We start from the raw sequence: 15,204 nt of genomic DNA on the forward strand, positions 1-15,204 counted from the left end.
GATTTGAGACAAACATGCCAAACAAACTGTAGGGGACCTATGGAGACCTATCACGTGACAAAGGGATGGCTGCTCAATTTTGAAGTGCGCTCCATCAAGTTGCCCGTTTTGACTCGAATTTGATAAGCACGAGGCTAGCTGTTCGAAGGAATGTTCAAAGCATGTAAAGCTGCACATAAACAAAAATTTTGAAGGTATGATGCCAATCTTTGATAATTGGGCAGGTGGTTCGGGGTTTTTGTGTGTCTCGACATGCTAAATGATAAGTAGAGCGGATTGGCAAGTTTCTCAAATCATCTGGCATGAACCGCGTACAAAGAGATGCCAGTTTCTCTTGAGGTCAGTTGTTTTTGAAGCGAAGAGACCAGATTTGTTAGTAGTAATTTTTGCCAACTCTGGTTTTGCAGCATGTGGACGCCTGTCTTCCAATCTCGGCATTGAAGATTGTATCATGTGAAGAACGCCTCTTTATTTTCCAGGGCCAAGGTCCCTTTTTCCGAGTCATTGAGGAACAAACAGGCCGTCTCACAGCGCAAGTTCAAGCGTTCAAACGCAACCACGTGCACGGTTTTGTTACCTTCCCCTCTTTGAAGGTCTCCGAGGGGTCATCTCAATGCCATTCTGTTGTGGTCTGGGGCGGAAAGTCTTTAAGAATCATCCAATTTTCTTTCAGTGCCTCTGATGGAGTCGATTTGACAGCGTCCAGCGCCGAATATCTTGCTCCAGACTGGCTGATGAGTGGATGCGCTACGTTTGAAGAGCACACCGAAACGGTCTTTCTCGTCACCGCGAACAATGCGCTCTTAAGGGCAAGCGCAGAAAGCGGTAGATTTGCACAATACAGCAAGAGAATCAGAATCGAACAGCTCACAACGAGTGTCAAATGTATCTTGTATGCTGCGGATTTGACTGCACTCTCTTCTTCTCATATCTTGATCGCCTCGGGAACTGCCTTTGGAGAGATCATCGTCTGGTCATGTTTCCTTACGGATGTTGGCCAAGACGCAGAGAAGCCTATTGCTTCGATACATCATTATTTTACAGGTCATGATGGATCCGTGTTCGGGGTTCGCCTCTTTCCAAACATCCCATCGCTGAACGCCGGCCGCTCCGGAAGGCTTCTTGCTAGCTGCAGTGACGACAGAACCATCAGAATATGGGACATTACCGAATGCGAAGCAAAATCCCCGGGTGATCCCTCGGCCTATTCCACTGACGGGTTCGAGCTGAGAAGCACCGGTTATGGAAGTGGTCTTGGCTCGGAGACGTGTGTGGCTAAAGCTTTTGGTCATGCTGCGCGGATTTGGGACGTCAATCTCTGCACATTCGACAACAAAGAGCCAACCCGCTTGAGTCTCGTCTCGAGAAGTGAGGACCGAAGCTGCATTGTGTGGGAACTCAGTTGGGACACTTCACCGTCGGGGACTGCACGATACGATCTACGCGAGATGTCTTCAGCCCAGCCTCACATTGGAAAGCATGTCTGGGGGCTCGACATCTTCGACAAGGGTGAAGACGTGACGGTCTTCACAGGTGGTGCTGACGGTGCTTTGAAAAGTTTCAAAGTCAGGAAGCACGTCTTTCGCCCCTCACAATATAACCCGCCAACTCTGAACGAGTCCCTGACTCATAAAAAGATCGCTGGCTCGGATGTACCGAGAAGCTTCGATTTCATCAGCGATAACTGCATTCTTTCTTGTTCCTTCCGAGGTGAATTGCGCCTCGGATGCGTTGGCCCGAGCGATGACCTGTCCATTGAATGGGAGACGCTCTGTGTCTTTGAGGATCTGCGGTCGTTCTCCATCATTACTGGCATACCCGACAGGGGAATCGCATTGATTGCCAGCTCGCAAGGTTTACTCCGCTTGTGTCACCACTCTTCGAGTTCTATTATAGAATTAGTGTCTTTGGGCAAGCGACCTCGCAGTCTGACACTTATTCAGGACAACGTGAATTCCCAAGAGTGCTCATTGGTCATTGATTATTATACGGGCGAGGACGCAGTTATTTTGACCATCACTCAATGGAACACTGGCCTCCCGGAAGTTACAGTGGTACCTTTCAAACTGCCGAAAGCCCCTTATATCATAACAGCAGCCTGCTTTGTGCGTGAGAACCATTACCTGCTCCTCGGTTCTGAATTGGGTGGCTTGGCAGTGTATGGAACCTTGGGATTGGGCCTGGGTTCCAGTCCTCTGGTGGACATGAGACGAGTTCATGGCCATGAAGGTACAACCTCCATACGTGAGATCACGGCAGGTAATAATGCAGAGAATTATGTCTTGACATGTGGTCGGGATGGCCAATACTGCTACCACAATTTGACAATCGATTCGAATCACCCGGAAAAAGTCTCACTGGAAACGCTTGATCAGTCCTCGAGCAGTCTCGGTCAGGATCTTTGGGGTACATATCTGGAAGACAAGAGCGGCGATCTGATGATATACGGATTCCGGTCTCAGAACTTCGTGCTGAGAAACGAGACAAGACATCAAGATGTTATCTCCATTGCTTCTGGTGGTGCTCGGAGAATCTGGTCGTTCCGAGCCGGCTCGGGAGACGAGTTGCCACTGTTCGTATGGCTTGAAAAGCCAGATCTGCAAGTTATGCGCATTGTACCGGATGCGAATCGTTCGATCCGTGCCGGGGGACATGGACGAGAGATAAGAGCCATGGACGGGATATGTAACGATGAGGAGGGGGAGGCTTATTTTGCAACTGGAGCCGAAGACACAGTTGTGCGCATTTTTGCTGCGTCAAGGCAAACAAGCGAAAGTCCTTGGGGCTCTTTCAAATGCCTGAAAGTATTGGACAAGCATCGATCCGGAATACAACAAGTGAGCTGGTCAAGGAATGGTCAGTATCTCTTCACCAGCGCTGGACTGGAAGAGTTCTTTGTGTGGAAAGTCCAAAAAGTGAGCTCTCTAGGCACGTGTGTCAAGCTGGTCTCGGAGAGTCCAAAGAGCGAGCCAGACTCCGAGCTGCGGGTTACCAGCTTTGACACTATCGAAGTCATGGAATCTAGTGGCGAAAAAGGCTTCCTTGTGTGCCTGACACTCTCCAACTCAATGATCAGGGTAATTCACGGCCTGTTTTTATATTGTTGTAGGAAACCTTTGCTAATCAGTTCTAGATCTTTCACTTCTCGCCATATGAGCAGCACCAGTTCACGCTGCTTGCTCAGGGACGCTATATGACCAATTGCCTTACCCAAACCAGACTATGGACCAGAGGATCCTCGGTCAGCCTCGTGACGGCGGCAACGGATGGCTTTTTCACTATTTGGGATTTGACAGACACGCTCGATTCGTTCTATGAGATGACTTCGTCCACGCTCAAAGCGAGACGATCCTCCAGGAGTTTCCTAAGCACGCCGAAGGAAATTGCGTGCGAGACCAGATACCAGGTGCAATCCAACAGCGTCAAGGGCATGGAGCTCGTGTCTCTTTCCGCGCAGGCTGCGGTTGTTTTGACCGCCGGTGACGACAGCTCAATCACGGTCTCGCTGCTGAGGACTCCCTCTGATGGTGACTCGGAAACGGTCGTGTCTACGCTTTCTATCCCGGATGCTCACGCGGCTTCGGCAACTGCAATTCAAGTCTTGCATTACGATGAGATTCCCTCACAGGCCACTACAGGTCTTGCGCGGGTTGTATTTGCCTCTTCTGGCAATGACCATAGGCTTAAGTTTTGGTGTCTCAAAATTGATCTCGCGAAGCACTCTACGGAGGCTCTCGCTGTTGAGTTCCTGTTAGATAGGTACAGCGCTGTAGCTGACATTGCTGCTTTGACATTCCTGCCCGGGATACTTGGCCTCGCTTCTGAGCCAGGCCATGCGGACTGTGTCATACAGGGAAATGTTGTGGTGGGCGGAGCGGGTATGGAAATGTTACGTTTCACAGGGTTTGGATCAGAAGTCGGGGCGAGTTGACATGGTCCAGATGATAGCTTCACGGGAACTTGATGCCAATATCATCAAATCTATAGCAGAATTGCCGATGCAAACAATGTTGTTTGACGGGCTTCAGTTTCCAATTTTCATCAGACGTTGAAGCCCATTGCTTGTAACCACCTGGCCTGTATCAATGAGCTTGGAGGATCCGTGCCTGGAGGGTGGAATAGGCATCCTTGAATTGTTCCTCTGATGCCCGATCCCTGAGACGTTGAGCTCAAACATCATTAGGTCTGAACGTCTGTGGATTTCTCCAGGGTTGGGGAAGCGGGGAAAGCTACGCATGGGGAAGATGCTTACGTCGATGGAGAAATTACTTCCTCCAATGATCGCTGGAAACCTGAAAAGGTCAATATGCGTGATCTGCACATTTGATGTTGACATTCGATTCAGAATGGTGTATTCTCCCTCGTGGATGAGCGGAAGAGTGGATTCTTCAGCGGCTTACCCCGCGTGCAATCGGGCAATTCGTTAAGGACCGTTCCATTTTCGGTGCTTACCTGACGCCACCTTCGGAAGTATGTTTGCGAGACGGGAGTTTTGACGGCAAGATCGAAGGATATCTTGCACTGTTGAAAGAACTATGCGTGACCTTTAGTTGAGATGATCCGTATCACGAGCATAATGAGCTGGGTTGCAAAAGAGATCATGCTACGCCGACGAAGAACCAAGGCAAGCGCGCGACATCTATGCCTCTTCGACAAAGCATCACTGAATGGTCTATACGGCGGAAAGAGACATCTTTGCCTGACTCTTCACGTTTCCACAAGCCACAATACAGGGATTCCCCGCAGTTGCTCTTTTTAGCCGGTCTACAGGGTTCATGCGATTGGCAGGGTTGCGATTGTCACCGATTGGGAAAGGACTTTCTTTTCCTCAAGTCCATGGACGCAAGCAGGCGTTGCGTTCGCTACACAGTGTCCTCGTGGTTATAAACACTCAAGGGTCAGAAGATCTCATTTTCGCAACTCATCGAGTCTTTTATGTCCGTCCACTCTCACTTCAAAAATCTGCAAATTGAAACAATGAAGCGCTCTTTACTCAGTTTCGCGATGAATTTGGCTGCAGTTGCCGCGATGCCCTCCCATCGACCGTCATCGCCCACCTATTTCTTCACTTTGTAAGTACTGCACCTTGAAGAGGCAGACTGAGAAACATGCACGAGCCATTTGCTCATTTCACGCTCACAGTGGTGATTCCTACTCCATGACAAGCTTCAATGTAAACGGAACCCAGCCGTCGCCTTCAAATCCCATGGGAAATCCTCAACTGGGTAGGCGAAGCAGATCTTACCCCCAATTTCTGGACTTTCATTGCTAAGTTTTGACAAAAGGTACTGGTGCGACTGGAGGAGGCATTAATTGGATAGGCTACCTCACAACCGTTGACAACTCCTCTCTCGTGCTCAGTTACAACCTGGCTATTGGAGGCGCAACAATCGACAATGCGATTCTCAATTCTGGGTACCCGGATATGACGGGCCAAGTGAAGACGTTTCAAGACGTCTACAGCGCAAAGCCCATGAAAGCACCGTGGAAAGCTTCAGATACCGTCTTCGGCTTCTGGATTGGGGTCAATGAGTAAGCTGCTTCTTCATCTTGTTCAAGTGACCCTGCTGAGAGAATGATAAGTGTCGGATGGGCATACCAAAGCTATGAGGCAGATGAGCTGGTACCTAAGCTCATGGCTCAGTACCGTTCCTTGATCGAGGAAGTTTATTTAGATGGTGGACGCAAGTTCCTCTTCATCAACGTTCCACCAACAGGCCGAAGTCCACTCATCCTCGACCAAGGCGAGAGTGCTTCTCAGAAGCATGCTGCGTGGACTGAGGCATACAACAGGGGACTTGAAGAGATGCGCAAGGAATTTCACACAGCGCACAAAGATGTGGGTTTCCTTTTTGTATTTTCAAGATCTCCGCGCGACATCGAACTACACTGACACAACGCAGGTGGAGTCTGTGCTGTACGATTCCTGGCGCTTCATGACCAGGATTCTCGATCATCCTCGGTGGTTTGGATTCCCCAATGCGACATGCATTGACAGTGATGGTGAGAGCTGTGTTTGGTGGAACAATTATCATCCTTCACAGAAGTATCATCGGCTGCAGGCGGCGGATATGAAGCGGACACTGCATCGTTTCGGGGCCTGGTAGACGAAGCAGAAGCAGCCTAGGGACGCAAAGCTTCACAGTCTGTATACTTTCTTTCAGACTGGTCGATTTTTTTTAAGTCTCCTCTGGGTAATGGGTTGTCTGGATGTGTCGTATTCCTCGGTTATGCGTGTCCAACCAAATATAGGGACATCAAAAACAACCGAAACCTTTGAGAAATCAATTTTGATTCGGTTGAATTTGCAAACCTGTATACCGGATTTGACAACAAAGGTCTAATTCGTTTAAATCTATGAGTGGATGATATATGATCCTCAAACTGCTCTGTGGCTTCAACATCACGGAACATTTCTGCGCATGGCGTTCTTTGCGGTGATCTCGGCACTCCCCTCTTGCATTTCTGACACTTCCTTGATATTGCCTCTTTACTTTAATGGCATTCGGTCTGAATCCAGCCTCGTCACCCAAGGTCGACCACCCATGGATGTGGGAAAGGATGCTGCGGCTTGGCGCTGGAAAGGTTCCACTCCGCAGGCTACAAGGTTCAAATGATGCGATCAAGCTCACGTGATTCGTGACGATTTCTTGTTTATCATGTGTTTGGGGACTTTGTATCTCTGAATTGATCTAGCCAAGTGCAAAGATGAAACATGACACAGGGAATTCCGAGTTTGGGTCCTCTCCCAGTACCACGCATTTATTGATCCTAGTCTCTATCCTCCCTCTCAGGATGAGGTTGCCCTTTGGCCTTTCCTGTTTCCTGTTGAGAGAGCGGACATGCCATGTGACGAGTGGAAATGAAGAGGGTCAGGGCAACTGCAACAGTGCAAAAAACATTTCAAGGTTCGGGGACGAGGCCCCACCGCTCCACAGGGGGTGGCACAGCGTGGGCAACGCTGACGGCAGAGGATGACGAAGCTTTGAAGATCAGAAACATGGAGGACAACTTACATTCAGTAGTTTGAGCGGTACAGCTGTGGTTGATAGAAATAGCTATCTTAGGTAGTCATCTATAATAGAGTGTTCCGTGTACTAGACTGTAGAGTGACTGTAGACTCCAGACTTCCCGACCTGTCGCATGACTGTGTGACGTCGCCAAGGATGGAGCAGGTCTTGCTTTTCCTGTGTTGTCGAGATGGCGCACGACTTGCACCTGTCAGCACTCAGCAGCCGTCGTGAGACGAAGCTCGTCCCGAAAATGCTGTCACTAACTAGTAACTCGTAAACTACTATCAATATGGAAAGAGAGTGGGGGGATGGAAATTCTCTTGGCGATCGGGCGGAACATGCAGCTAGCTTTGGCAAGTCGTCTGAGCAAGTCCGCAAGATGACTGATGGAGGCTATCATGCACAATAATAGTCGTACACAGTATGCCCTATGCAGAATATACTCCTACTGTGCGCTGTACTACCAACGACCCCGTGGCTGAGCGTGGCTTCCACACCGAACGTTCTCTCCTCTCTAGGCAGGCGTGTTTTCCTGCACTCTTTCCGCCGTTGGAAGGGCAACCTGCGAGCCTTGGGCAGCCATCGGCCTTTCCTGATCAGGCTTGGCGTGGATATGAATAGCATCGCGCGTGGCGTGGTTTTCCCAAATGGGTATGACGGCAGTCGCTGGCCGCAGTTCTGATTTGCCCGTCATGACAGGTACCTCCTTCCAGGTGGGGCGGCAGTTGGAGTTGACCTAAGCCCTGCGCCCCTTCCACTCCACTTCCATCTCACTCATCATGAGGTGGCTGGAGGGCTTAGACGAAGCGAGACGAAGAGGGCTGAGAGAGAGAGAGAGAGAGAGCGAGCGAGCGCAGGATGGCTGGTCGTCCCGGTGTGGATCGCAATCGTCTGGGGAGGGACGATCACAAGGGCCGGAATATGGACTGCAGCAAGAATAAAATCCATCGGACCTCCCCCCTCCCCCAACCGGTCGTTCTTTCCATCATCTGTCCATTCGTATTCTCTGGCAACCATCTCAACTGGTCTTCCAGTCGATCCTGACTACCTCAACTCTTCTTCTCCTTTCCTCGCTCGCTCACTTCCCGCTCATCTGCAACTCTCTATACCAGTCCTCGACACACAATTTCCACCATGGGTAAAGCAGGTCGGATTGCGTGTATCTTCACGCCCTTTGTTCTCACCATCGCTTCGTTGATATGCATTATCATGGTTGGCTTGGGTTGTACCAAGTCATCCTCATCCACTTTAAATGACCTCTATTTCATGCGGGTGGGTATTGTGTCTTGTTCCACGTGCATTGCATCGAGCTTAGAGAACTGATGTCCGCGATTCCAATAGATCAACCTGAAAGACATCAGCAGCCAAGGGTCGCAAACGGTAACGGAGATTGAAACTATCCTCAACGACTATGGCATCTCAGGTGTCAGCGCCTCGCAGGTCTCGGACGTCCTGGGTAAGCTTCAGGCTGACAGCTCGCTCGCCGACTTCTATCAAATCGGCCTCTGGGGCTACTGCGATGGCAAAGAAGACAGCCACAACGCTACCTCGGTGACCGAATGCTCCAAGCCCCAAAGCGAGTTCTACTTTGATCCATTCGCGGTCTGGGGTCTGAACTCGTCCACTGTGAGAAATGAGCTGCCCAGCGAATACAACAAGATCATGAATGTCTACAAGACGGTCTCCAAGTGGATGTTCATTGCATACATTGTCGCTTTCGCAGTCACCCTTGCGGAAATTGTCGTCGGCTGTTTCGCCATCTGCAGTCGCTGGGGCAGCTGTGTCACCACCCTGTTCGCTGTGCTTGCTTTCCTGTTCACCACCGCCGCCTCTGTGACCGCCACGGTGCTCTTCTCCATCTTCAAGTCCTCTCTGGGTCCAACCCTGAAGGCCTATGGCATCCAAGTCTCCATGGGTACCAACATGTTCGCCGCCACTTGGTTGGCTGTCGCTTTCTCTCTGGGTGCTCTCATCTTCTGGACCTTCAGCGTCTGCTGCTGCTCCGGTCGCTCGCCCTACGGTCCCCGCAATGAAATCAAGTCGCGCAATCTCGCCAACGAAAAGGCCCCTTACACCTACGAGCCGCTGGGCGCTGGTCAAACACCTTATGGTCACCAGCAGCACACTTCCTACCCACCCCCGGTCGCCCACGGTGGCGACCTTTCCAAGTCGCACAACAATCAACGATCCAGCGCCTACGAGCCTTTCCGTCACGCGTAAGGGACGTGCAATGAGGCTGTCTGCCTATCCATCACTACGAAAACTTTTCTTGCCATGGAAATTGCATGTGTTCATTATCAGCGCTTTCTTGAATGACTTTTCGTTTCTTGGGCGTTTATATCGAGATTCCCCGTGAACCACCTTCTGTGGGAGTGAGGAATGTTTTTCTTGCATATTTTTCATGCCTATATGTACCTTTCGACCACTTACGAATTCCCTTGACTTCATGCTACTATAGCAAAATTTGCCGGCGGGTGGCTGATGATTCGAACTTTTGAATACACTTGATCACGAGAGTTACAGCACATACATGCATGTCTATCTTTGAAACGTTCACATTAAGGTATCCGTAATCATAATCTGAGACACCGCTCTTTTTTTCCCACCTAACGTCGCGTTGCGAAGGTATCTACTGGGTATTGAGTATATGCATTCAATGACCAGTACAACAAGACCATTCCTGGTGTCGGCCCGCTAACTTCTTAATGAACAAGTCTTTGGAGTGACCGTCGCAAAGACTCCACGGAAAGATCATGCCCAGGATCCTCAGAAGGAGCCGCTCAAGAGCGATATGCCAACAAATTTAGGTAGCAAGTAACCTCCGACACAACATTCAAGTACAGTAGACCTGGGACTGTAACTACATCTCAAAGGCTGCCTTGTTCTCGTGGAACAGATATATGATGTTTTTGCCTGCCGGGCAGTAAGCTACTTACGTCACGAACCGCGAGGTGGTCTCTGATGGACTCGGTAAATCATGATGGCCTGGGACAAAGGCAATAACAGGCAGAAATGTCAGACACGTCGCTTCAATGTTGCGCGAGTGGAAGAGAGTAAATTCGCATTAATGAAAGCTTCTAAACATGAGGAACACCCGATACTCTCAGACTTCATTTTCAACGATTCACGGGCCTGCGGATAACCCCCTTCTCGTCAAGAAGAATCTTGGCCCCGCCCCGTCGTCGACGCTCCCCCAGAACATTCTGGTCGCCCTCCGCCCACGACTTGAACGGTGTATTACGGTCATCAGACCAAACGGGACTTGTTTCTGATCCACCTTTGTCCCATGTACGACGAAGAGAGCTGAACCAACTAGCCCATTCTTTTTGTTCTGTACCATCGCCATGCTCGTCCTCGGGTTGAGTTTCGGGGATCTCATCTTGGGATAATGGGGATCGGGCGGAGAGGAACGTGTCGTCACCAAGTTCAACACTGGCGGTCTCGTGCCGACTGTCGTCGGCTTCGAGTTCTTGCTCGGGTGCGGCCACTGGCTCGACATCGGGTTCTTCCCCACCCGTTTCAGAGCTGGCCTGGTCTTTGGTATTGGTTGTTTCGATTTCGTCGTCTTCGTCCAGATCTTGGTCCACGTCGGTATTCGCTACTTCCTCATTCTCGCCTGTTGTGGGCTCGGCTTCTACCATCAGAATATCATCACTGCGTCCTGGAATCACGAGGGCTTGAATCTGCGCATCAGGGGACTCTTTGCGGTGGTCTTTATTGAACCCAGGTGCTGGGATGTGCGTATAGGTACTTGGAGGGTCTAAATGCACACCGAGGATCTCATGGTAGTTTCCGGGGTTTTCCGTTGCCGTGCCCTCGACCTTCACCTGGACAGAGAACGGGGTCGTCTCAATCGAGGATGGTGCTTGGGTCGACAATAGATGCGCATCATCTTCGAATAGAGGGAGACCATTTTCCACAGGTTCTGTGAAAGAACGTGCTTGAAGATTGGAGAACTTATCCACGAAGCTTTCTGTGAGTGGGTCGTGGACTGTTTGCTTTGGGCTAGTCGTCGGTACAGAATTGACCGGACTATCTGCTTGCGTAGACGTCATATGATCGAGTGAGTGGCGCTCGGACGCAATAAGCGCAATGCTGTAGCCCGAGAGACTTCGCTTCTTGTTCACTGTCTTGGTAAAATTGCGAACGAAATACGCTTCGTAGTCAAGTGGCGAGGGGTCCATATGAGTTTCGCAATGGTCAAGATAGGGCATATAAGCCTGGAGGTGTTTGATCACAAAGTCATCCCACATGTTTGACCGTTGCAACAATCCCCGCTCTCTTACGACTTGCAATTTAGCACAGAGCTCCGTGAAGTGGGTATAATCTCCAAAATAGTTCGGGTAATCAGCGCGAAATTTCCTGTACACCTCCTGCGCCTCGACCGAACGGTGTGAGGTACTGAGAAAGCCTGCGCGTTGCGCCACAAGATCCGCATCTTGGGTGGCTGATGTGCCCTGAGGTCGTTCTTGAACATCTCGCACTTCCCGAGGATTCGCGCTAGTAGACTGAGGTTGGCTTGCGAGGAGGGTATGATCATCTCCGGCAGGTGGAATGTGAGGTGAACTCTCTGCCTCAGCATTGGCGGATGTTATCATTACGGAGCCTTGGGTGGAATCCGGAGGATGTGATGTGAACATGCTTGCAGAGCTCGTGAAAGGCTGACTCCAAGGGCCATTCAACAATTTCGAATCCCCACGGTCGTTGTGAACTTGGCATTGATTTGGCTCAGAGGATTCCGGGATGAGACCATGCGTCCAAGTTTCAGTCGTGCACTGCGAGAACAGACCAGTTCCACTGGACTGGGTTTGAGGTACATCGATCCCAGTCTCCATCGGCGATTCGTCATGGCCGGGAGGTGATGACTCGGGCATCGATTGATCAAGAGCCCTACTCTTCTCGTGACTCCCTACAAATGGGTAAGTGTTAGGCACTCGAGACTGCGACGAATTCTTGTTGCTTGGTGATGAGAGTTGAGGACGTCGTTCATCAAATGTCTTTGAAGTGCTTTCCAAAGTATCGGGTGGCCGAGTATGACCCAACGAAGGGGTCACTACAACCTGAACGCGATCCTTGCTCCCTTGAGAGCATGCTTGGTTCGCGATCTTTTCTTCCTGCTCATATTGACTGTTCTGTGTCGGCGGTAAGCTTTCGCCGAGCGCAAGAGGCACCGCATTCTCCATGACGGATTCCTCATCGCTTGAATCATCATCGATGTCGTTGTCATCTTGCTGATACTGGCCATAGCCATCCAGATGCAAGGAATGTAAATTGCTTCTGATTTGCGATGGGCCCTGCAGTGGGGTTTCCGCAGGCTGTCGGTCCAGTGGCATTGAATTTGGGTTGTTTGTGACGACCATTGAATCCTGAAGAGTTCCTTGTTGTGGTCCGTCGCAATCGATTTCCATAGCCTGACTTATGAGGTTCATTCGACCTGATCGAGATATCGAAGGGGTTTCTGGTGGATTCTCCTTATCAGGTGCTTCCTTGGTTGCCGCGATAGGCCCGTTGACTTGTGACGAAGGCTCCAGTTTATCGTCATGAACAGCCGCTTCAGCCTGGGTATTCGGGCTTCCGCGACGGTCCACGTGCTCAAAGATTGCATGTCTCGGCATGAATGAAGCCTGCCTTACAGGGCTACTTTCAGGTAATCGATTAGGAGGTGGCCGAACAGGAGAACTCGGCCAATCCTCATGAGTGCTGATTTCGATTTCAGAGGACGAGGTAGACCCGGGGCTTGATCTTGAATTCATTCGACTTGCTGCATCATTTTCCTTGGCACGCTCTTCGAGGCTGATTCTGTGCCTTATTCGAGCAATGTCGTTCCATTGCTGTAAGAGACCAGGGGGAACGTGACCACGAGGCTCAGGGTCTCCCGGAGCTGGCGGGATCCAGCAAAAGCTTTTTTCGAGAAGTTCGACCTGATCCTTCGGGATAGCGACGTCACGAGAGGAAATTTGTGTCTGTCCCCCCATGGATCCTCCACTGGGGGTCGACTCTCGGTTCTTGGACCATTCGCATCTTCCTCAATATGTGTGAGATGGGATATTTCCGCATCCTCAGGGAGAGACACTATTGATTGGCAAAGCTGAGCGCGGGGCCCAGATTCCTCGATACGCTGTCTTTTGGTGAAAGCGGGCGAGTCAACCCTAGCCCTATAAGTCGCATCAGATCGTGTGTCGTCCTTAAGCTCCAGCTCATCATGACGCCTTTTTCGTGAGGATGTGACTCTACTACTTTCGACCGAACGATGGCTGTTTGTGTGTACAGCGGGCCCTATAGTAGTGGACGGAGCACTGCGCTTGGGATCACAAGAGGCAAGCGATTCTCTCGTCCAAGACTTATCCAGTCCCAGACCCCGGAGTTCAGATCGGGCCTCTTCACATGGTTGAGACGAGATTGAATTCTTCGAAGGCGATGACGATCGGCGGCTGTCTAGTTCGACCCCATGAATGCTGGTCGTAGCATTAGAATTAGATTCTTGGTTGGCTGTCTGTTCACTGTACGCTGACGAAGGCCGTGCTTGTCGCGAGATCATGCGAGCCGGTCTGTCGAGATGTTGAAGGAGGTTCTGGGGGTCATGTCGGAGGCGACGATCCATTTGCACATTACTCTGTGGCCAGTCATAGTCATTCCGATGAACCTGAGATAATACTGCATGCGACTGTGTCCCATAATCTTGCTGGTCCAAGGGCTGAGAAGATTCGAGAGCCGCTGCTTCTGTAAGTCTTTGGTGTGCAATGGGTGCTACTTGTCGATCCGTGGAGCTCTCCTTGGCTTTCACTTTTCGAAGGCTTTTGTCGAGCAATTGTTTGATGTTTTGATTCTTGCGCAGCTTCTTCGATGGCGTCAGCGCCTTGATCGCTCCCTCCTGCCACAATATGCGGTGTTTGCTAATTCTCAATTGCAGGTCCGGGGTTGGGGACGAGTGCGTGAGAGCCAGTTCAAAATCCAGTAGCTGCACTCTATGTTTCCGGGGACTTCGCTCATTGTGAATTGACTCCGACCCCAAAGGGCTTTGGTTGCCTGAGTTGGTTTCAAAGATCGCTTGCAATTGGTTATCCGCATCCATCAACTGGGCACCGTTGTTGGAAGGACCTACAGCCCACTAAATGACATCGCCACCCACTTAGCAGATTGATCAGTTCGGAAAACAGATCGCATGCTTACCTCCAGGATGGCGGCAAACGGCGCGAAGCCAATTTGCTTGAAGTGTATCGTTGCGCCATCGTCGTGAATGTCAACGCTCTCGTGGCTGGTTTGACCCGTGTATGCGGCGAGACACTGCTCCACAAAGGTAGCAAGCCAGGGAGCTGGAACACTCATCTTACATGCCGAATTGCCACATCGGCGCACGTCTCGAGCGCGCTGGGTTCTGAACGCAGCAAGCGGACGATGAACGGAGTTCTGCAGTCACACGATTTTCGCATGTTCAAGTGTCAGAACCGACGTTCCTGATAATCGATAAGACGCGTCCGCTAAAGAGACGAGACCCGCTTTTAAGGTACTACCGAAGGGAGTGGACTCGCCTTCCCGACCGATTCGCGGAACGTGCAGGCGGGGCAGTAGTCCTTTCTTGAAGGACTTCAGTCACTCAGTGCGAGGTGCGGAGGGAGACATGCCAACGGCGGCCGATGTTATTATTGATGGTGGTGGATAGTGATACTGATCCAAACGACAAATTCGCTAGCAAAAGAATTGGGAATCACGACCGTGTCACGATGGTGGAGATCCAGGTCAGGTGATCCGGCAGGCTTTGTCAGTGTGGAACGAACGGCCGGCGATAGGTAAGAGTCCAATGTGCCAGCAACCCCAAGAGTCCGCAAGTTTGTATATCCAGAAACCTCCTTGACCTTCAAAGCATGCTGCCCTCTGTGCGGTCATCTTCTTGATACTCGCATCTAGACCTCTTGGAGAGATCATGTCGAGAGTAGCATGGTCGTAACAAGACCACCTAGAAGTAGAACTCTCCAGCCGCCTCAAATATGTAAGTATAGGAGTTGCTGTTGAACAGAAATAGATTGCCTCTGTCTGACTTCAGGGCCGTCGAATCCATTAAGCTTCTTTATCTACAGTACTGCCCCGCAGTCTGCCTTTGTATAGTTCGTCGTCGGGAATTGAACTTACTTCATCCAGTTGGAGGCGGGTCAGGCTGCGAAATATATGAGCATTTGCTAGGATATTTCGACAC

The 15,204-nt window shown here is 50.7% G+C and overlaps 5 protein-coding genes across 5 annotated transcripts; 3 read left to right on the forward strand and 2 right to left on the reverse strand.

Annotated features, from left to right (window-relative positions):
* Positions 1–321: 321 nt before the first annotated feature.
* On the forward strand, positions 322–3,931 carry N7539_001542 (tRNA (34-2'-O)-methyltransferase regulator RTT10; the record flags this gene model as incomplete). Its single annotated transcript, XM_056931145.1, has 3 exons — positions 322–339; positions 408–3,077; positions 3,134–3,931. 3 exons carry the CDS (start codon positions 322–324, stop codon positions 3,929–3,931), a joined length of 3,486 nt encoding a protein of 1,161 aa, XP_056793176.1.
* A 1,046-nt stretch (positions 3,932–4,977) lies between these two features.
* On the forward strand, positions 4,978–6,107 carry N7539_001543 (SGNH/GDSL hydrolase family protein; the record flags this gene model as incomplete). Its single annotated transcript, XM_056931146.1, has 5 exons — positions 4,978–5,072; positions 5,143–5,225; positions 5,286–5,532; positions 5,584–5,839; positions 5,904–6,107. The coding sequence occupies 5 exons, from the start codon at positions 4,978–4,980 to the stop codon at positions 6,105–6,107; spliced, it is 885 nt and encodes a 294-aa protein (XP_056793177.1).
* A 1,420-nt stretch (positions 6,108–7,527) lies between these two features.
* On the reverse strand, positions 7,528–7,707 carry N7539_001544 (uncharacterized protein; the record flags this gene model as incomplete). The annotated part of the gene is made up of 1 exon (XM_056931147.1): positions 7,528–7,707. One exon carries the CDS (start codon positions 7,705–7,707, stop codon positions 7,528–7,530), a length of 180 nt encoding a protein of 59 aa, XP_056793178.1.
* Positions 7,708–8,147: 440 nt separating this feature from the next.
* On the forward strand, positions 8,148–9,233 carry N7539_001545 (SUR7/PalI family protein; the record flags this gene model as incomplete). Its single annotated transcript, XM_056931148.1, has 2 exons — positions 8,148–8,285; positions 8,355–9,233. 2 exons carry the CDS (start codon positions 8,148–8,150, stop codon positions 9,231–9,233), a joined length of 1,017 nt encoding a protein of 338 aa, XP_056793179.1.
* An 896-nt stretch (positions 9,234–10,129) lies between these two features.
* On the reverse strand, positions 10,130–14,339 carry N7539_001546 (uncharacterized protein; the record flags this gene model as incomplete). The annotated part of the gene is made up of 3 exons (XM_056931149.1): positions 10,130–12,894; positions 13,011–14,121; positions 14,184–14,339. The coding sequence occupies 3 exons, from the start codon at positions 14,337–14,339 to the stop codon at positions 10,130–10,132; spliced, it is 4,032 nt and encodes a 1,343-aa protein (XP_056793180.1).
* Positions 14,340–15,204: the final 865 nt, after the last annotated feature.

Source organism: Penicillium diatomitis, assembly GCF_028827545.1.
Source record: "Penicillium diatomitis strain IBT 30728 chromosome Unknown utg000002l_segment0_segment0, whole genome shotgun sequence".
NCBI classification, from domain to species: Eukaryota; Fungi; Ascomycota; class Eurotiomycetes; order Eurotiales; family Aspergillaceae; genus Penicillium; species Penicillium diatomitis.